At 42.5% G+C, this 21,423-nt stretch overlaps 3 protein-coding genes across 6 annotated transcripts in view; 2 read left to right on the top strand and 1 right to left on the bottom strand.

Annotated features, from left to right (window-relative positions):
* Window positions 1-2,874, top strand: part of GPR155 (G protein-coupled receptor 155) — a 46,162-nt gene extending 43,288 nt beyond the window's left edge. For 2 of the 3 annotated variants that reach the window (XM_074967615.1, XM_074967617.1), the window contains exon 16: window positions 1,849-2,874. In XM_074967615.1, the coding sequence (XP_074823716.1) occupies window positions 1,849-2,071 (223 nt within the window). In that variant the 3' untranslated portion in view covers window positions 2,072-2,874. Of the gene's footprint in view, window positions 1-1,795 lie in introns of all 3 variants that reach the window. The other variant, XM_074967616.1, reaches the window with a different exon arrangement.
* Window positions 2,875-7,540: 4,666 nt separating this feature from the next.
* SCRN3 (secernin 3) lies at window positions 7,541-19,989 on the bottom strand. Its single transcript, XM_074967610.1, has 8 exons — window positions 19,910-19,989; window positions 19,216-19,387; window positions 18,147-18,328; window positions 17,063-17,262; window positions 16,079-16,291; window positions 12,302-12,464; window positions 11,747-11,927; window positions 7,541-9,324 (listed from the first exon to the last, which is right to left on the bottom strand). The coding sequence occupies exons 2-8, from the start codon at window positions 19,384-19,386 to the stop codon at window positions 9,169-9,171; spliced, it is 1,266 nt and encodes a 421-aa protein (XP_074823711.1). The 5' UTR covers window position 19,387; window positions 19,910-19,989; the 3' UTR covers window positions 7,541-9,168.
* Window positions 19,391-21,423, top strand: part of CIRSR (corepressor of RBPJ and splicing regulator) — a 43,515-nt gene continuing 41,482 nt past the window's right edge. The window contains exon 1 of one of the 2 annotated variants that reach the window (XM_074967609.1): window positions 19,391-19,511. In XM_074967609.1, the coding sequence (XP_074823710.1) occupies window positions 19,473-19,511 (39 nt within the window). In that variant the 5' untranslated portion in view covers window positions 19,391-19,472. Of the gene's footprint in view, window positions 19,512-19,983; window positions 20,142-21,423 lie in introns of those variants that run through there. The other variant, XM_074967608.1, reaches the window with a different exon arrangement.

The raw sequence follows: 21,423 nt of genomic DNA, 5'->3' as shown, positions 1-21,423 counted from the left end.
TGGCTAGCTTTTTGTCTCTGGGAAACTGGTTTGTGACTGCTCCCCAGATTTGGAACATGTTTTAATAATATCATATAGTAGAATCTTAGAACTTTAAACACAATGTTGCCACACACATTTTACCAGGACAGTGTCAGCAAATTGAGTTTTCAAATGATACCTCACAAGGCATATTTTGTACAAAATTTATCATAATCTTGCAAAAGGGGTGAACATAGGGTACAGACATCACACAGTTCACATAGCAGGCTTCCTACCACATAAGCAAGCATGGCACATCAGGAAGTATTTTTACGAAGTAGACGGGTGCACTTTGTACCTACATGGTGCATGGTATAGGCACCGACTCTGTGGGTGCTCCAGGGCTGGAGCACTCATGGGGAAAAAATGGTGGGTACTGAGCACTCACTGGCAGCCTCCATCAGCGTTTTTCCCCTCCCCCCGGTGCCTTCTGCCCACCAGCGGGCCCTGCCGATCAGCACCCATGCTTCCCGCCCATCGCGATCAGCTGTTTTGCGTTGTGCAGGAGGCTCTGGGGGGAGAGAAGAGGAGCAAGGACGCAGCACACTCAGGGGAGGGGGTGGAACAGGGCTGGAAGATGCAGGGCAGGGGTGGAAAGCAGGGGTGGCCTTGAGGGAAGGAGTGGAGTGGGGGCCAGGCCTGGGGCAGAGCCAGGGGTTGAGCATCCCCTGCACAATGGAAAGTCGGGGCTTGTGATGCATGGCATTTTATTCCCCCTACTGTTTCTTTGGTTTTATTGTTTCTGTTTCCTTTGAGAATTAATCAGACTTAAAGAGTGAAACATAAGCTTGTACATATATTTTGGGTCTCTGTATTTAAAAAATATCAATTTCTGATCTCAAATATTTGTATTTTATATTTGAATATTATGTACTGTGCAGCATTTCTTTCCCACCTTATTTCCATTTGTGAGAAAATGTGTGCAATCCCTTTATCCCTTATTTAAATATTCATCTAATTTCTCCTTAATTTAATAATACTGTGTCTGATATGATTTTTGTTTTTTGTTTTGTTGCTCCACTAATATAAGCTAACATTTGCTCTCATTTTTACTGCTTGTTTTAATTAAAATATAAAGAAGTTCCTTGGTGGTTGCTGTCTTGTGTAGCTGTTAATCATCTTTGTTTGCTCAAACTTCAGAAACCCTGCAGTTAGGTTCCATAGAGCAGATTTTAGATAACCAGAAATATTTATTACCACAAGTACATTTCTGAGTGATAGTTTCCTACTACTGACTAGAAGGTAGTAGTATTGCCTCATCACTAAGTCAAAAAAAAACAAAACAAAACACTTCCATCTTGCATCAGTGTCATATTGTTCTCAATTGTTCTCTCTAGTAAGTAAAGATTCAGTAAGATAAGCACATTAAATGACTTATCTACAATATACACAACTATTCAAACTTGAAGAAAAGGTGAGCATTAAAGTGCAGCCCGAGTACCTAATGCTTCTGGCATTTTACATTTCATTAAATCAGGTATTTTGTTACAGAAGTGGTCATGCTAATGAATACATTTGAAGTAAGTATCCAATAATTTATATGTGTACGTGTGTTGTAGTCGGATTGCTGTGTAGGTTCTATAAAGTTTATTTTACAGGCATAACAGAACTTTGCATGCATTTTGCTTTTCATGGAGGCGTTTAGGAAAAGGTAATGAAATGTGCATGCCCTTAACATACAGAATTAATAGGTTCTCTTCTAACATACTTTTAACTTTCATGCTGTCTTTCCTTGTTTTCCCCGTATTTTTCCTTGCCTTCCCCCATCATGCAGTGGTGATAGCAGATTTACAGAACATATGGGTGAATCATTCCTTTGACATACAGGTGTGGTGCAAAGACCTCGACTGGCATCTTCTTTGGCTGTGAGCTTGTGAACTGGCTTATCCAAGTTGGCCTTGCTTCTGACCGTGGTGAAGCTCTGATGTACGGAGACAGACTGGCAAAAGGAGGAGTCATCCAGCATATTACCAATGAATTTGAATTTCAGGATGAGTACTTGTACTACCGTTTTATTCATAAGAGATCCACAGTGACTGAAAGCCACTGAACTGGGCATGTATTCAGAGGGTAGGCAACAAAGGGCAAGTTTGTCCTTCTCACCTGCCCTCATCACTGAAATCTAAAGCATTTTCTTTCTTATGACACTTATCGAATTGGGTGTTCTCACTTGTAATGCTGATGAAATTTGGTGGTTCTTGTTCCACCAAAAGAAAATGTGTAGCAAATGGCCTGCTTTGAATGCTCACTAATGAAAAAATCTCTGAAGTAGGACGCTCACAGTTCAGTTATTTTTCCAGTTTGAACATAAGCAATATAAAATGATTCCCCACCCCCATTAAAACTGCACTTAGCTGCTGATGACGCATACAAAACTTTAAAGCATTCTATGTTAAGAATATTTCCTTCTCCTGGTGAAATCCTGAGCTCCCATTTAAGTTAATGGGAGTTTTTTCCTTTGACTTAATGGGACCAGGATTCGCCCCTGTTAGGACCCTTGCGTAAAACCAGGAACTCTGTGTTCAAATTTTAACTTCTCAGTTTATGCTGCTTACTCCTCCCTTGAAGAGAAAATCCTCTGTTTGTAATGACGTTAATTGCTGTGAAGATGATCATGATGTCAAGGAATTAGAACTGAGGCATAAGCAGATGAACAATTAACAAAGATCCTGGTTTTATACAAGTTTACCAAGTCTTAAAGAGATGTTTTTTAAAAAAACAACCAAACCAAACAAAACCCTAGAAACATCACAGAATATAATGAATTCTAAGTAGTTAGTTTGTTTTCCAAAGATTTTCTCTTAGGTGTTAGTACAGGGGTGGGCAAACTTTCTGGCCCGAGGGCCACATCTGGGTGGGAAAATTGCATGCAGGACCATGAATGTAGGGGGTTGGAGTGCAGGAGGGAGTGCAGTGCACAGGAAGGGGCTCAGGGCAAGGGGTTGGGGCAGAGGATGGGTGCGGGGTGTATGAGGGGGCTCAGGGAAGAGGGTTGGGGTGTAGGTTGGGATGCGGCCTGCGGGAGGGGGCCCAGGGCAGGGGTGCAGGGAGGAGTGCGGGAGGGGGCTCAGGGCAGGGGGTTGGGGTGCAGAAGGGGTTCGGGGTTTGGGCTCTGGCCCAGCACCGCTTACCTGGAGCAGCTCCAGGGGGGCAGTGGCATGCACTGGGGCCAGGGCAGGCTCCCTCTGTGCGCTGCCCTCACCTGTGGGTACCTCCCCCGAAGCTCCCAATGGCCGTGGTTCCCCATTCCCGGCGAATGGGAGCTGCAGGGGGAGGTACCCGCAGGTGAGGGCAGCACACAGAGCCACTCCCCCACCATCCCCCAGGGCCACAGGACTTGCTGCCGGCCGCTTCTGGAGAGGCATGGGGCCCATGGCACCACGGGGGTGGCAATCCCATAGGCCATATCCAAAGCCCTGAGGGGCCGGATCTGGCCCGCGGGCTGTAGTTTGCCCACCCCTGCATTAGTAACTCTGCACACAGTAATTAGCAAATTATACCTTCATCTTCAAATCCTAGAAGCAACTGCAACTCTTGGTGGGGTGGTAGATATTTAGTACCTCTCCAAATCAAACCCAAAACTTTGAACAAAGCATAAAACCTTTAAACTAGGTATAATGACTTTGATCCAAAGAGTGATCCAAAGAATCCTTGTTGAATTTCTGAATTTGGTTTTAGAATATCTAAGGATTTTAAAATTACATTGTCTTTATCAAAGCTTTATCTCATGGATACAAGATAATCAAATTCTAGTAAACCCCAGTAACCTCCCTAAAATGTTCAAATAGTTACTCAAGTACTGTATGTTATATTCATATCTAACTTGAATGTACCAAAAGGAGAGTTTGAGTCCATGTTATCTGTAATAGTTTGAAATGGCTAAAGCAGAACCCTGGAGTATGGAATAGCCCGTTTTAGTGCCCTTTTAAAACTGCAACAAGAGCGCTAAGTTGCCATAAAATTTCTAATCATTAGTGTAATTGAAAAAACAGGAACAAAATCTGCTTTGTTTCCTCATCTGGAGTAGCTACATGTATACATCAATTTTCCTCAGCCCTTTTATTTTTAAAGACACAGATTTTACTTTACCTTTTTATGTGGCCATTATCTGCTAGTAGTAAGAATAAAGTCGTTTTAACAGCATAAACCACAATACTTGAGGAAGTGGCTTTACAGTAGCTACAATTTGGATGTTGCACCAAATGCATGCAAGACTGACGCTGAGAAAGCAATTCCTTTTTGCTGTCAAATATATACAGTAGTCTTATTGCACGTTAGTCTGCTGTGTGCATTGATGCAGACAGTGTCCTACTGTATGCTATACAAACTGATGTTTTCTTTTTCCACAACAAAGAAACTGACATTTGTAGCAGGCAGTGGATTAGCATGATCCATGAGTGAAGTGGATGGCATACTTTTGTTACACTGCAACAGCTGAAAACAGCTGTGTCAAGCTATTTTGGATGAATTATAGATGTGTGTATGTTAAGAGTAGAAGCAATATCTCTGGCTTCTGAATGTTGCTACTTCTCAATAAATCTATAGTTATTTTATCTTGTGGTTCTGAATTTTTATTTATTGTAATTTCATGGGTTACCTCAAGAGGCCAAACTCTGTAGGGAATACTTTTATCTCTTTGTGAGGGGCTTCTCTTCCTAACACTAGAGACTTGGGAATCCTAATTTTTGCCATCTTTTAATTCCACCAGTGCTGCTCTTTAATTGGCTGGAGGGTTTGCTGGTGACTGTTAATTGATTTCTTTCAAGTGGAGACTATTGTTCTGTTCTCCTACCTGAGTTAATGAGGTGGCCAGTCTAGCTGTGAAATATTTTAAGTGACTCGACTCCTGTTTATTGGCTTCCTAGATTTGGTGAGTTCTCCATTCAAGAAATTGGCCTGTTAAAGTACTGAATATGCCCATTATCAGCTTAATAACATGGCGTCTGTTAGACTCTTTTGTATTTAAGGTTAGTTAATTATGGGTGAACATCCGTTTTGGCAGTATCCATACATAATTTGGCAGAAGTTGGACCAAATTGCAGAGGGATAATTCAAATATTCCGTAGAACCAAGCACTGAGCTCTAACTTTTTCTTGTATGTTTGTAGCCCTTACCAAAGGAAGCAGTGGAGAAATGGGGCATTTGTACTAGGTTTCACAATAGAAAAATATTAGATAATGTTTTTCAGTGAATTGTTTGTAAATAATCTTCTGCCCCTAAAGTTTGAAAATGAAAGTGAGTGAGTGTGTGTGTGTGTGTGTGTGGGGGGGGGGGGTTGTCTCTAAACCAAATATGGTCAGAGGTTGCCCTCTAGCGGACACTCTAGCTTTCAGTTGAATACAGTTCCTTTTCTCCTTTCCTTATATTTTGGCCAGAATCTTGTCTGAAAGAACTAAATCCCAGGGTCCATGACAGCAAAATATAATAATATTCATCACTTCACCCACCTCCAGAATCTAGCACACCATCTACACTATATTATCACTTTAGGCCAGGAAAGGGAAAGCGTGTTAGAAAATACAGGGGAATAGCTGAAATGTCACTGCCATGTTGGACTCTCGGCTGCACACATAACAGGACATCTCCACTCATTATGATCAAGTAGGAAAGTAATCCAATTTATGACTTGGTGTAATGTAGTGGTGAATCAAGCACTATAACGTGAAAAAGTACAGTTCTTACTTCACAATCCTACCCACCACAGTCTTGGTGACTTAGACTTGAGCTAAGTTCTGACCCAACAGCTTTTTTCAGCACCTGAGTTTTATCATTAAGCTGCCCATTCGAGTGCCCTTCTGGGAGGTGTGACAAGGTCACAGCCCAAAGTGGTACGGCTGCCACATGGCTCGCTGTCGAAAACAGTCATTCAGTAGGAGCTGAGGTGGAACACAGCAAATCACTTTATTCAAAAATATCCTCTGACAGTTTATGAACATTCTTTGTATTACTGAACCTTCAGGAAATCTTGTGTTTGCTAGCACAGACATAGAAGAGTCACTGTCACCTTAATCAAACTTCTATAGAAAATGTTTTACCTACTGGCATTACTCTTAACGTCTGTGATTGCTAATCCTAAAAGTCTGCAAGTAAAACTTATCTTTTCAGTTTGCTTTGTATACTTGGCAGCACTCCACTCAGTTTCAATTTCAACTTTTGTTTGTGGGCTCTTTCACACAATGATGATGGAAAGGATATAGTTTACAAAAGAGCAACACTAGATTTGTAAAACTACAAATCAAGGTGTCTGGCAGGTGGAATATCTGAAATAACTTAGTTCTTGAAATTGACTACATAAAGATGATCACTTTGATGGAGGCAGGGATGATATAAAGTTGCTAGAGTTCTATAGCTCTTTGTATAACTACTACATACTGGATTCTTGATTTCATACAAAAAGGTGAGGACTCTAAGGCCTTGTCTACTATGCCAAGTTTTTTTTGACAAAAGGCAACTCAGAAGGCCTTGAATAGACGTATGTGAGACCAAAGAAGGAACAAGGGTAACATGATGCACCCAGTACTTCACTCTTTTGACATTACTAGTGTGTGATAAAACAAACCAGTATAGAGCCATTGGAGGGCGAGGTGACCTACTCTCGGGACCGGTATGCATTGTACATCAGATGTAGCCCCTACACTCTCAAAGAAACTGCGTAATCACCTGTTGAACATCCTATACAGCAAACAAGAAAGATTAAGAATGAGCTCTCAAAACTGGATACTCTCATACTTTTCTCCTGCTGATAATAGCCCACCTTAATGGATTTGTCTCGTTACAGTTAATATGGCAACCCCCATCTCTTCATGTTCTCTCTCTCTGTGTGTGTGTGTGTGTTCATACTGTATTTTCCACTCCATGCGTCTGATAGAAGTGGGTTTTAGCCAACAAAAGCTTATGCCCAAATAAATTTGTTAGTCTCTAAGGTGTCACAGGTACTCCTCGTTCTTTTTGCTGATACAGACTAACACGGCTACCACTCTGATACAAAACTATTGTAAGGCTTTCTGGAGGGTCTGTCATAGCCAGAATCCTGATCACAATTTTAGACCCTCTGTTTAATTTCTAGGATTATAAAAAGTGTGTTGATCACTTTCAACAGCTTCTTGCCATGGAAGTGGTGTTATTTCAAATACTTCACATTGTGGGGGAAGGCTCAAGTCCCCCCCCGCAACACACAAACGGCAGGTGGTATTCACGGTAGTTGTAGGATAAGAGGGTTTCCTCTGCTTGGATTTTTCATGCCACTGCTAGTGGGTTTTCCTCCTAACACAGGGAAATATTACAAGAATGTTTTCTCACAGTATTTTGCTGACTAAAGTAGGTGTTTGTTGCTAAATAATTAGATGTTAGTCTATCTCTATACAATTTTAATATAGATGAAGAATTACAATTGAAAGTGTGGCCTGCACTCTATTTCTATTACACAGACTTAGTTATAGGCACAGAAAAGCAACAGTTTTAACGGAGAAAATATACAAATGGGTAGAGTTCTTCAAATTTACCCAGGAAAAGTGTTTGGTTTTTAAAAAAAAAAAAAAAAACTTGTATAAATCGATCTCTGATTTCTGTGCTAATATGGATTGCCTGATGTATCTAATGTGTTATTACCTGCAGTTACTAACCAGTTACAGAAAATTTAAACTGATTTTTAGTATGCCAGTAGTATCACCAGTTATTTTATACATTCTATACTTCAGATACTTTTAAGTACTTTCTCTTTTACAAGTCTTCCTTACCTTTTGCTTGATTCTGTATGAATGAAGTCAGAATCCTGCATCTATCCTTCCAGTCTCTTGCCATGAATACGAAGGTAATGTTACAAATTGATCATAACTTTAATACAGGATCAAGGATTTAGCTTTGCTTAAATCAATCTTTAATAAATTAGCAGCTTTGGCAAGACAAGTTATGAATAACAAGGTGTTCATTTAAAGAAGAAAAGTTTAGTCTCTGTTTTTAAAACTGTCATGCTGTAAGAGTATGCACACTTCAGATCTTTAAATACTCAGACCTATTATTCATTGTATTTGTGTGTTTTAAACAGATGATTCAATAAAATGATTGTTACGAAAAACAGTCCAGTGCTGTCTTGGAAAGTGCACTGGCAGAATTAATTTCAAAGTAATCACAGAGTAGTACATAAAACCAAAACACTTCTTTCTAAATAAAGGTTAGCAAACGTATAAGGATGTTAAATCTTAAATGTTTTGTGGTAACTGGCAGGACATTTTGTATAGCTAAGATACCAAACACTCATTACCTTAATGGAACTTGAAAGTCAAAGCCATTTTAACACATTTCAGTCCAACTTACTTATTGTAAAGTTGAAGCTGTAATTTGGTTTTAAAAGGGCAGATTACTTTAGGCACACTCCTACTCAATGTGTTAATTTGAAGGTTAACTTGTCATTCATGCATTGCCACTTGCACAATTAAGTGTAAAGTACATATATCCTATTAAAGTAATACTAGATTGAGCTATAGTCTATCCTAGCGTACAACTGTCATGAAAACTCTTACTGCTGACAAGTAAAATATTTTTCTTAGTGTGGCAATTGTACAACTGGAGGATTATTAGCAGAGCGTTAAAATAAGTATTGGTGCTGCGATATTTGTTTTACAGGAATAAATTAATCTCAAAGGATAATGATGCATAATAGTGGCTTCTCCATTTTAGAGAGTTCTCACTTGTCCATTTTAATTCAGGCAGTGAAATTATGCTGTGATAATCAACTTGAGTAACACTTCTTGAGTATAAAATCTACATGCATATTCATAGAGTGAGTTGTTCAAATCCAAGATGCACCGAATGAAAATCTTAATCATAAAATAACCAAGCATTTCAATACCTACTAGGCATTTTAATATTTAATTGTTAATCAAGTTGGTTCTTACTGGCATTTCACCTAGTTGTCATATTCTTTATCTACAGCCAAGTGTCATTTAAAGGCAAAACTATTCCCTACCTTTGAAAACATTACTTGTTTGATCATTATCAAAAGCCCGTAGGCCAGCATATATAAGATGCTAAACACCTAATCATCAATGGAAAATGACTTGTCCAAAATAAGATTTGATCCCTAGAGCCATACAACTACAAGGGATCATGATCACCAGGACCAAATTCCACTGCATTTGATTTATACTCTTAGGCATATGTGTTGATTTCCTCTTCCACACACTGTGAAAAAAGGTTAACAGCTTGGTTAACATCAAGACATCCATTTTGCAGGATTGATTCCATCTTGCTAATTTTCTCTTTCTCCAACTTCCGTATCTGTTCCAGCATCTCTTTACCTTTTTCCTACAAAAACAAAAGAACACATTTTCGAATGAAACTCTAACAGCACTGTACAGTTTAAAACAAAGTCTTGCTATAGTCAATCATCTTTCTACTTAAGCTCTTATACCTGTGCCCATAACAACAATTTGTGATAGTAGTGGGAATCAGTGCTGTCCAGTTTGTGTAGGTGTTCTTGCTCAGATGCTCTGTCCCTTATATAGTAGTCTCATCTACCTACCAGTTGCAAACCTTTTGTGTGAGGGGCTTGAATGGTAAAAATGAAAAGTTCTTCAGTGCTTTCAGCAGCAAAACGTATTTGTGCAGAAGTGCCTTTTTAGAAACGGGTGTGTGTGTGTAGATTCTGAATAGCCCTGTCTTTGGATGGCATCCATTTTTGGACCAAAAGTTTAAATAAATTCTAGACTCTACTTCAACAAAACCAGTGACCTTTTAGAAGTCAGCAACTAGCCTCCTTGCTCCACAAAAAATAGGCAATTCTGCTGATGAGGAAAACTAGGGCCTGTAATTCTCGAAGGTAGTTCCAAAAAGGAAAGCTGTAATGTAAACGAGGATTGTGTTTTCACATCATAGTCTTGACCCGCTCTGAGCAGCCTTAAATAAAACAGTGATAAAAGCCTGAGCCCTGTCTAGGCTACTGTCTTGCCCATTGCTGTCACCAGCTTATCTGTGCTGATGGAAACTAGGGCTCCCACTATTCCTACTGTAAACACAGCCACAGTGTGGCAGAGCTGTATGTTGTACTAATGCAGTAAGCATGCTTTGAAATCCTCATCTGTGGTTGGTGTGCTGTACTGCTCCGCTGCTTCAGGTTTCTTCTGAGGATGCATCAGTGGGACACGGTCTCCAGGAGCTACAACTGGAGCCTGACTAGAGATAGTATGAAAAGGAAGGGAAGACAACTGGACTTAGGAGTTAAAAACACCAAAGAGAGGAAACAGAAGAGTCAGGAAATTCAGAAAAATGCTTGGCCTGATGTCACATCCTTGGGCGTTAGACCAAAGGAGCTGGCAGGAGTGATAGGGAGGGCCCACCCAGAGAAAAGCCAATCACACTACTCTTGGTAATAAATACTCCAGGATTTCTATATTTAGCATCTATTTTCCAGTAATACTTGGTGAAAACCAGAGGTCTTCATCTCCCTCATAATCAAAACATCCCATAATATTCACCCCCCCTCCCTCATCATTTTAGTCTGAATTAGCTAAGGTAGCAACACCTGCAGTGTCTTCCCACAGAGGGGGCTGGACTAACTCACTGACCACCTAAAACCTCTAAAATCATGTTCTCTCTCCCACTTACCCTGCTTTCAGTTTGAGTGGGATATTAGAAGCAGAGCAGTGGTCAGAGGAATGTAGTGCTTCCTAACTCTGCACTTACACAAAACTGGCCTCCCTGCAGCTCCTCTCCACTCCCCCGCCATGTCCACTGTGGTACCTAGCTACAGCTTCTCCCATAATCTGGCCTGCATTGCTGCAGCTCCTCATCATGTGCCTGCTCGGTAGCTGCAGTTTTAAAGCCTCCTTCCTACGCATCTACCTGTTGCTGCTCCCATATACATTGCTCCAAGGAGTGCACCAACCCAGTGTACTTTAGACCTGGTTCTATCAGTTACAGGGCTTTATACTGAAATCATTCTGGTGAGTTTAAGCAGACTCCAAACCTCAGCCTTTTGGTAACTGGTGAGCCTCATATTGGCCTACATATACCATTGGTCACAGCCATTTATGAAAAATACACTAATATTTATTTCAGCAAGTGCTTGGTACCACTAGCTAATTTAAACTAAAATCCTCATCATTCAACATGCAATCTGGAGCTCAGGCAGTACCATCACAACCTATTACGATATTAACTCAAAACAGTGCTGAGCACATTGATGCACTTAATCACTGGTGTCCAACGTGGGGCATTCCAAGGAGACTTACGAAGAAAAGTCTGTGACTTTTAAACTGAAGTGTTTGAATCAATCCTGTCGCTACAAGGAAGTGGTAACAGGCACCCCAACCCCTCCCTTCAGACCCAAGAGCAGCACTTGTGATTGCTGGGAGTGCTCTGACCAGGGGCCATTCCTTCCATGCTGGGGCTGTTCAGTAGTACTCCCAAGGTCTGGCTGGTGCAATTATAGGAGATGAAAAAAGAGTAGTCTGGCCTGCTCCATTCCAGGCTTTGAGAACCCTAGGCTTAGCAGGACAGAAGTTTGACTGGCTGTGCCTGAGCCTAGGGAAATAGTTGAGAGATTGATGGTGGCTCTTTGGCATTTCTGAAATGTGTGCATACGAGAGGCTGAACAGATTGCCCACTGGTGCACTACATAAATATTCTTTACCATCCAACAAACTGGAGCCTTAAATAGTATCACATCTGCAAACCATGAGTGGAGTGAATAACCCAAATCACCACCTTGCACTGAAATCGAACATACCTTGAAGGTTTCCATAACCACAGCAGCACTTTCATGTTGCTTATAGAGTTCATGTCTTCGATCTGGCTTAGTCAGAAACCGTGGTTTCTTCTTCACTGGATCATCATGACCAAATGTTGGTGAGCTGGTTTTTAGTAACTGAGTAATATTTGGCACAAAAATAAAAGGCTTAAAAACAGATCTAGGGAGAGGAAACAGAACACAGATTCTTTATTGATATAGTTTTATTAAAGGTACAAGCAGAAGTCAATGCATCATTGTATTTTCCTTCCATTTATCCCCTCTACTTCCACTGGAAAAAGGCTTCAAATAACTCTTAACCTTGTTTTAATTACTCAGATAAAATGTGTATAAAGTCTCCTCACATTTTCATTGATGTTATGTATGTACCTAAAGGAGTAATGAACCCCTAAATTATGACATGCATTTGGCTCTCACTACATTTTGGGACTTGTTTTAAAACAATAAAATGAAACTAATAAGCAAGTAAATGACACCATCTTATAACTTAGAAAACATTCGCTAACTTTTCATTTTAATTAGTTATTGTATCACCTGTCAGGGTCTGGAGTTCCTGTAAAGAAATGAATACAAGGGAAATTAGGCTCCTGAGGTAGAATGGAGACCATACTTCCAGTTGTCATAAATCCTCCTTCCATATTAATGCCACTCTCTTTATCCCGAAGAATTTCCATCATTGTTTCAGAAGTTATACTGCCTATTTAAGACACAAAACAATGAATTTACAAACAAGACTAGTAGTGACTAAATACCAGCTACTCTAGAACCGCACGCTTTACTCCTCACATTTTTCAAAGGTAACGTTCGTGTTAATATGCTGTGTTGGCAAAAAGACCAGCTGGTGCAAAACAAGGGATATCAGACTAGCTTCTTACACGGTAGTTAAAAACATGAGAGAGACACTTTAGCTCTGTCATGAAAGCAATCAATCCTTCAGCCCACATACATAGTGGAATAAGCCACATGTTTAAAATAGCAAATAAGATTACTGCTTTATTTTTATCTTTTCTGATAAGTAAATGACAATGAGATATTGCATTTATGACTCAAGTGCTATAACAAATGTATTTTGGACTTCCAAAGTGTATGACAAATAATAAGCCTAGCAAACAGTTCAGATAAAATAACTTTTCAGATGAAAATTCATAGTTCAAGATTAAAGACTAAACTTCTTAAATGCTGTGTGGGAGTTAAGCAGACAAATCACAGTATTGCTTACTGGTATTATCTATGTACAAATCCCACTAGACTGCTTTGAAAATGTAAAACTAATGACAACTGTATGTGGATTTCCTGTGCACTGCTTTGAAAATGCAACTCGAAGAGATTAAACTGTTCCTTACTATTTTACTTCCCAGGTAATTTATATTTCAAGATGACCAGCTGAAATGATGCACTATAGAACAATCAGTTTTATATCTTGAATGGAATGGAACCACACTAACGTAACCACTTGTGAAGGGCTATGTAATACTGATCAGCAAGCACCAAACTAAATAAGGCAAACTTGAGTTCAGCATCCTTGTGAAAATAATTTTCTTTCTGAGACAGCGTGAATGGAACCCCTTCATTGGTATTGGCTGTTCTTGTGAAAATTCTAAAAGTAAATTATTTTAAAGTAGTTAATGTTCAAATGCTGTCTCTGTTTTTTATATACTGTAGTGGTTTATGTGAATGCCTAGTGATGTACTGCCAATATTTTGACAAGGGCACCTACAGACATTTTTCCTCCAAATCCAGTATAACAGGTGAGCAAGTGCTAATATAAAAGAGAGAAACAGCTAATCTATTAATTGTTTTTTCCATTTTAAAGGGATATTGGCAACTTGAAACCTCCTACTCTTGCTATGTTTCCCTCCATACCATCTCTCAGTGGATTAGGATTTCTAGTTTAAATGGCCTTGCCATTTCTAGTTGAACTAAGAAAATCATGAAGACTGCTGCTCAGTGAGAAAAATTAAGCTGACTTGTCTAAGTTTCCCTGTAAATGATGCAAGTTGCAACCCATGTTGCGCTTCAAATATTGCACATGGTTAATTAATAATTCTGTATGGGCACAACAGGCTGAAGGAAGCCAGCAGGAGGAATTCATCACAGTAAATGAAGGAAACGAAAGAGAGGAGGCAGTTTTCATATTTGGTCAAGGTCAGTCATTGCAAACCAAGATTAAGTGCAGGTCAGCAGCTTGTCCAGCAGGCACAATGTATTAAATTTTTCTTGTCTAGATCAGGTTTTTGATTCTCCTGGGTTCCCCATATAGTCTCTCAGTAGCTACTTTTAAAATAGCTATGCTATTTATATTTGTAAAGTTTCTTCACACACCGAAGATCAGTAGACTGGAAGACTTTTTTTTTTTAAGCTATTGGGAGAAAAAGCTTGGAAGGGTAGAGTATGATAACTATGCCTTTGTTTCTGCTCTAAATTAAATAGCTTTTAAGGCATGGATTTTTAAAAAATCTAAAGGAAATGAAACTATACCAGGCTGATAATTTGAAAACCAAGAGTGATTTAAAAATGGCTGAGGTGAATGCCTGAAAATGGGGATTTCGGTGAAAATGCTGATAGAACCTTAAAACTTCTATAATACAGGTATTAAGTATTCAGAACCTGCAATTCCCAAAATGGATGCAGGGTTAACATGATCACCAGAGTAAGATATCTATAGATAATTCACTAGCACGCAGGGAATAAGTGCTAAAGCTGGGGTGACTGAGCTCAAAAAAACAAGAAGCACCCAGGGATGCAATCTGATTTCCATTTAGATTAATCATTTCAAATGCAACAGTGAATCCAGATGCTATTTTGAGATATATGCAACACAGTTAAAAGCTGCCAAATAGAAACAGTTGGAAAAGAAGTAGTAGTTTCTCTCTGCATAAATGTGAAAAAAAAGTCATGTGACTAAGTTGGTAATTAAGAATTTCTTCTGATAATGCTGTAAATTCCTTTATCCTGCTTTCAGATAGGGTGTTTTACTGGACTATATAATTTTAACAGTAACATTTTTTAAATCTATGTTTTTAATATGAGTATCTTCAAGTCCAACCCAAAAAAGGTTAGATTAGGCAGAATGACTTCATATTCATATGACAATAGTGTTCAGAGGTGGGTTCAGTTAGGCACTTGTACTAATATAGGCCTTCCTCAAAGCTCTCCCAGGCTTGTATAAATGGCAGTGAATTTTTGGAAGTCTGCTTTTTTTCTGCCAAGTAGGTGGATGAAAAACAACCCATCAAATATTCTGGAACTAGTCAGTCATCAGTCCTTGCTGAGCACAGAACAAGATGGCCCTCGCTTGGTAAGCCTATAGCAGGGGTGGGCAAACTACAGCCCACGGGCCACGTCAGGTCTGTCAGATGTTTTAATCTGGCCCTTGAACTCCTGCAGGGGAGCAGGGTCTGGGGCTTGCACCACTCCAGCTGAGAAGTGGGGTCAGGGCTCCAGGCGGCTCCCAGAAGCAGTGGCATGTCCTCCCTCCGGCTCTTAGGTGTAGGGGCAGCCAGGGGGCTCTGCACGCTGGCCCCGCCCCAAACGCCACCCCTGAAGCTCCCATTGGCCGGGAACCGCAGCCAATGGAAGCTGCAGGGGTGGCACGCAGAGCCACCTGGCCTTGCCTCCACATAGGAGCCAGAGGGGGAGACATGCCGCTGCTTCCGGGAGCTGCCTGAGGTAAGCGCCACCTGGAGTCTGCACCCCTTACCTCCTCCCGTGCCCCAGTCTTCTGCCCCAACCCTGATCCCCCTCCCGCCATCCAAACCCCTCGGTCCCAGCCCGAAGTACACTCCAAACCCCTCATCCCCAGTCCCACCCCAGAGCCCACCCTGCCAGCTGAAGCCCCCCAACCACCTGCCCAAGCCCGGAGCCCCTTCCCGTACCCTGAACTCCTCATTTCTGGCTCCACCCCAGAGCCTGCACCCACAGCAAGAGCCCTCACCCTCTCCTGCACCCTAACCCCAATTTCACGAGCATTCCTGGCCACCCATATAATTTCCATACCCAGATGTGGCCCTCGGGCAAAAAAGTTTGCCCACCCCTGGCCTATAGGTATGGCTGCAGTATTAAATGTTTAATATATAAAATTTGTTTATGATTTCTCCCCACCCAATTGAGAAAAATGCAAAAAATATTAGAAAACTTAAAAATAGTGAACAGCCCTTAAAAATCCAATCACTCTAATATTGTCTTCAATTGAATTATTATTGAATTAACCCAGTGTATGTACCACAGCAGACATTTTAATCGCTTGAATTAAATGCACACTGCATACTAAATACTTTGTTTGATTTGCTATAGTCAAATAATAATGGGTACCTTTGTGTTTATTCAGTAGCTTATAGCCTTCACAGTATCTGCCCCTTGAAGTTGTCATTCTGGCAGTATTTACGTAGGAATATATGGCAGCAAAATCAAATTCTTTTTCACCATCCCACCAGCCTTTGCTCTTAGCGTAATCTCTCATTTCAGGATGTTCCCGATCAATCTTGGTTGTTATGGAGAGCTGGTTGGAGATATTCCGCACACCCTCTGTTTGTAAAGTGGGGAAAGAGATCATTTAGTGTCTTTTATGCAGTGATTTATCCAGTATTTTATTTGTTTACATTTAGCTTACTGAAATGTATTTTATATTTTACAGCTTTTTTGAAGTTCTCATGTAACCTGCTGAGTTCCCCTGCAGACCTGGGAATATTTTTGGCTTCTCTCTCTCTCTCCCCCACATCACACACATCCAGGCCATATCCAAATTCTGCTGCTGCTTCATTCTCTGCAGCTCTGATATTCATTTTTATTTCCATTCCCACAGCCAAGTGTTTTGTTCAGGTCCTCGTTATATTCCAGCTCAACTACTATACCGGCCTCCCAAACAATCATCTTTCTGCCCATCAATCTGATCCGCTCACTCCTCTTTGAATCCTTCCCGTGGCTCCACATCACATCAGTTTTTAAACATCTTTTCACCACCCTTAAAGCTCTGCATAATTCGGCCATTCTCTTGTAATGCTTTACATTGCCCATGTTCTTTCCTCCATCAGTGTTTGCTTGCACGTTCACCTCTGTGGCCCGCATATATAGTACAACCTCCCTGAGCTCATCCGTAAGCCCCTACTCTGCCTATAATTAAGTCCCTTCTAAAGACCGATTTCTGCTATTGACATGAAAGCAGCGTGGCACACACGTACCCAGAAGCTAGCTGGATCCCCCACATCCTAATGAAGCAGTTAGTATATGAAAAGCAGGGAATTACTAATGCTGTTGCAGTGGGAAGATTTAAAATCCTAATGAAGAATGTTACCCTACCTTCTATTTTCTCTGCTGCCCAGTATTTTCCTGAAGTCTCTAGTACCCAAGCCTCCTTTCTATCAGCTATCAGAAAACTGTTATGGTAGGTAAATGCCATGTGACTCTCCATACAGTTTCCTCCTTGTCCATATTTTTCTAGCAAGTCAACCATGACAGTGAGGGCATTTTCAGCTGTATCCGCTCTTTCGAGTCCAAGTCTAAAACAAAATTAAGATGTTACCTTTTGTACTTATCTTGTTTTAGAAGAATTCTTAAACATCAATATTAAAGTTCAATCTGAACAGTGACTAATGTGGTGGGATGTGTCCCTGTCTAAAACAGAAAGGGATCAGACCCCTTCACTGGGAGGAAAGGAGGAACCTACCTGAGCTCCTTGTTAAGCTGCTGGACTGTATATCTGATTGGCTGTGCCCCCTTCATGGGAGAGGATGCAATAAAATGGAAGTGTGCAAGGGAGGAAGAAGGGTCCTAGGAGGTGTCCTCATTCACCCCCCATTCCCAGGTGGGAATTAACTGCCTGCTCTGAACTAAGAAAGAAGGCTTAAACTATTGGCAGAGACTTCTACCATACTAAGACTAGTTTTGTTCTTAATTGCTTGTTTCTGGCCAACTGGAAATTGGCAAAAAAAAGAAGCTGGCCTTTCTTTGTTTTTGTACATTTGTTTTATTTGAGGATCTGTGGCCAAAACTGTGACAGAAAAAGATTTGGGGAAGAATAATTACAAGGTATGACCCCAACCCCTCAAACTGCAATTGTGTGCTTGTGAGAATTTCAATTCATAATTATTCTTTAAAATAATTCTAGTAGTACTGATAAAACAATTTCTAATATCTTCGTTTGCACGGTCCATGTTAATGCTTCATCCACCTCAAAGATTCATAATGACTTTAACAGAAGTTGGAGCAGGCCTTTCTTCCTAGAAGTGTTCATATTTTATCCAAGAACAGAACAGCAGAGAAGGCAGGGTCCTTGCCTTCAGAGATATGTTTGTTTCTATATAAAAAAATGTATCTGGGTTATAACCTGAAACCAAATTCAACATAGTATATCTATCTAAATACAACTAGAGTATGTGCCAACCTGAGAAGGTCCATGCCTAGGAGTGCTTCATTATCACAGACTTCTTCTCGTCCCCACACCGCTTCATTTCCAATGCAAACTCCATGTTCATTGGCTCCCATTTCAGCACCCCATATCCAGGATGGACGACTCAAAACAACCGCATATGTTTTTTCTGCTTGCTCAATTTCTATATAAGTGCACTGCAACATAAACCATGGCATGGGAAGTGTAATAAAAAATCAAAACGCTACTTAATGAATGCAGGGCCTGAAAGTTCTCATTCTGCTAGATTTCCTTGGTGACAGGAACTTCCAACAATAACTAACAAAATCATATCTCTAAATTCCCCCTCTTCTCCTTATCCCACAAAACCATAGACTAGTAGACTATCATTAAAACCCCCAAATTCAATAGAAATACATGTATATACTATGTAAGTAAAGTAGTATAATTAATAGAAACAAGCTCTCTTTAAGGGTTCTCCATTCCTAATTTGCATTGGAAGACAAAATATCGGGTTTCCTATTCAAGTGATTAAAGGGATACCTGCACATACTTTGGATCCCCAAACTCTATCTATTTTAAAATAGCTCTCCAATCAAGGTCATGGGGTTGTTAAACATAGCGAGGGAGGCAGTTTAGCTATAATTTCAAAAGGCCCGCAAACTAACTTCTATGCTGCAGGTAGATAAGGGTCTAGATTCTCTGCTGTAGGAGATGTTGGATATCTATAAAATAAACTAATGTGCTATTACCAGCAACCTTCATCACAAAAGGCCAAGCATTACTTACAATGGGACCCACAAAAAGTGGGTTTACACTGAGTCAAATAAAAGAGGGTCCTCAAAAGCAGAATCTGAAGGGGTGCACTGAGCTGACACTCACTGCACTAAGTCAGTTGGTATTTCTGATGGAGGGTTATGATCCTGCTGTGCTAGTACACAGCAATACAAAACTTACACTATTTTACGTCTTGTGCTTGGCCAAACATAGGAGATTTTTTAAAACTAATGTTTAATTCTTTTCTATTTTTATTGTATGGTGGGCAAGCACCCTTAGTTTCTGTTCAAGAACACTTTGCTCTTACCTCAAGCTTGTCTCCTGCCTTATGAGAAGCAGCAGGGAAATAGACTACCTCTTGCACTTCATCAGAGGGTCTATCTGAATTTTTTCCAAAAACAACCCGGCTGCCAACTGTTGCTGGAGGCAGCGCCACAAATATGTCACAGGAGCGAGGTGCAGTGGTTCTTGAAGCCATCCTTGAAATAAATAATAACGTACAGGAATGCACTTAAAATTCAGAGCTGGGGGTGCTTCCCAGACAGGAACAGGAGCCCGAGCGCAATGCCGGCATTTCACCGAGGCGTGGAAGCTGTCACACAGGTAGCGGAACGATTACTTTTTTCTGGAATAGGTCCCCGAAACACAGACTTAGAAACCACCCCCTGGGCAAGAGCTGACGTGCAGAATGGTAACTAGGGAGCCGCTCTCTTGCGGTACCGGGACGTGAGGCCGCGTTCCCTGCCCCGGGGCTGGCAGCAGCAGCCCCCCCATCGCGAGGGCAGCGCGGGACGTTACTGCAGCCCCAGCCGGTCTCGCTGTTTCCCTCAAGAGGGGGCGGGGAACCGGGATCCCGTAGGGCCAGGCGCGCCCAGCGGGCAGGGGTGTGGGGGGGGCAATACAGGGATCCCGAAGGGGACCAGGGCCGGGGGGAGGGTGCGGGGATCCCCCGGGGCGGGCTACGGGCTGTCAGGCCCGGGCGGGCTCCGCGCAGGTCTCACCTGGCGCACGCGGGCTGCCGCCCGACTCCGTGTGGGGGCAGGTGTCACCCCGCCCCGGGGCCCGCAGGAAGCCCCGCCCCCTGCCCCGGAAGCTCGGGCCCGGCCTGGCGCAGCGGAGCGACTCGGGCGAGCGGCCTGAGGAGGCCGCGCCGCCGCCGCCATGGGGAAATCCTTCGCCAACTTCATGTGCAAGAAAGACTTTCACCCCGCCTCCAAATCCAACATCAAAAAGGTGAGCGAGCGGGGCCGGGCCCCCAGTACAACGCCCCGGTACCGCCCCGGCCGGAGCCACTGAGCCCCGGCACAGCGCCCCCCCCACCCCGGTACCGCCCCGGCCGGAGCCACTGAACCCCGGCACAGCGCCCCCCCCCCACCCCGGTACCGCCCCGGCCGGAGCCACTGAGCCCCGGCACAGCGCCCCCCCCCACCCCGGTACCGCCCCGGCCGGAGCCACTGAGCCCCGGCACAGCGCCCCCCCACACCCCGGTACCGCCCCGGCCGGAGCCACTGAGCCCCGGCACAGCGCCCCCCCCCACCCCGGTACCGCCCCGGCCGGAGCCACTGAGCCCCGGCACAGCGCCCCGATACCGCCACAGCCACTGCTTGGTACAGCTCCCCCTTCCCTATATTGCCCCGCCTGGAGTCACTGATTCCCGTACAACCCCCTGGTATCGCTCTGGCCAGAGACACTGACCCCAATACATCTCTTCCCACCCCCCCCCCCCCGCCCCGAACCCTTCTGGTAACTTTGGGCTATATATTTTTTCTCCAAAAGGAGTCCTAATTTTGATGGGGTTTGGCTATATCATGCTGGTTATTGACCTGAAGCAACTTTGAGTTTGACAGTTTTAGAGTGCAACAACTTTGTTCTAGAAAACAAAATGTCTGAAACTGGCTGTCCTAGATGCTATAACTTGTAGAGAGTGGTGAGACAGCATTCAGGAGAGTCTGGGGAATAGTCGGGCTGCTGCATGACCCTGGGGGAAGTTTTATTAAATCTTCCTTGCGCTTGCCCTAAGTAACCATGTAATCTTACTGATGTCACCTCTGCTATTCCTCCATATATACCTTGTCCACTGTTTTGTTTTGCTTTGCATCGATTCTGAAATTAAATTGTAAACATTTTGGAGCTGGGGCCCTGTATTTGAATGCGACTCCATGCAGATCCAATTGCTGGATTCAGGGATTCACTGGCAGAAATGGGTTTCAATCTGTATTGTGAGGTGCAAACCACACTTTGGGCACAGTAAAATATTAAAGAGAGCTGGCCTTAGGGGTGGGTCACCCAGGCAACTGCCCATGGGCACCATGGTCAAGAGGGCACCGAGAGGCAGCGCAGAGGTGCGCCTTGTCGCTATAGTCAGAAGCTTCTCCCGGCTGGCAGGGGAGTGCTGGGTGGTGGGGTGCCCAGATTTCTCACTGCTTCCTCCCGGTGGAGGAACATGGGGGGGTGAGCAGTGATGCACAGATGCTGCTCACCCCACAACATTCCTCCATGACCCCAGGGAACTGTG

The sequence above is a fragment of the Natator depressus genome, chromosome 11, assembly GCF_965152275.1.
Source record: "Natator depressus isolate rNatDep1 chromosome 11, rNatDep2.hap1, whole genome shotgun sequence".
Classification (NCBI taxonomy): domain Eukaryota; kingdom Metazoa; phylum Chordata; order Testudines; family Cheloniidae; genus Natator; species Natator depressus.
The sequence above is the reverse complement of the archived record's forward strand: the minus strand, read 5'-3'. Positions and strand labels throughout refer to the sequence as shown.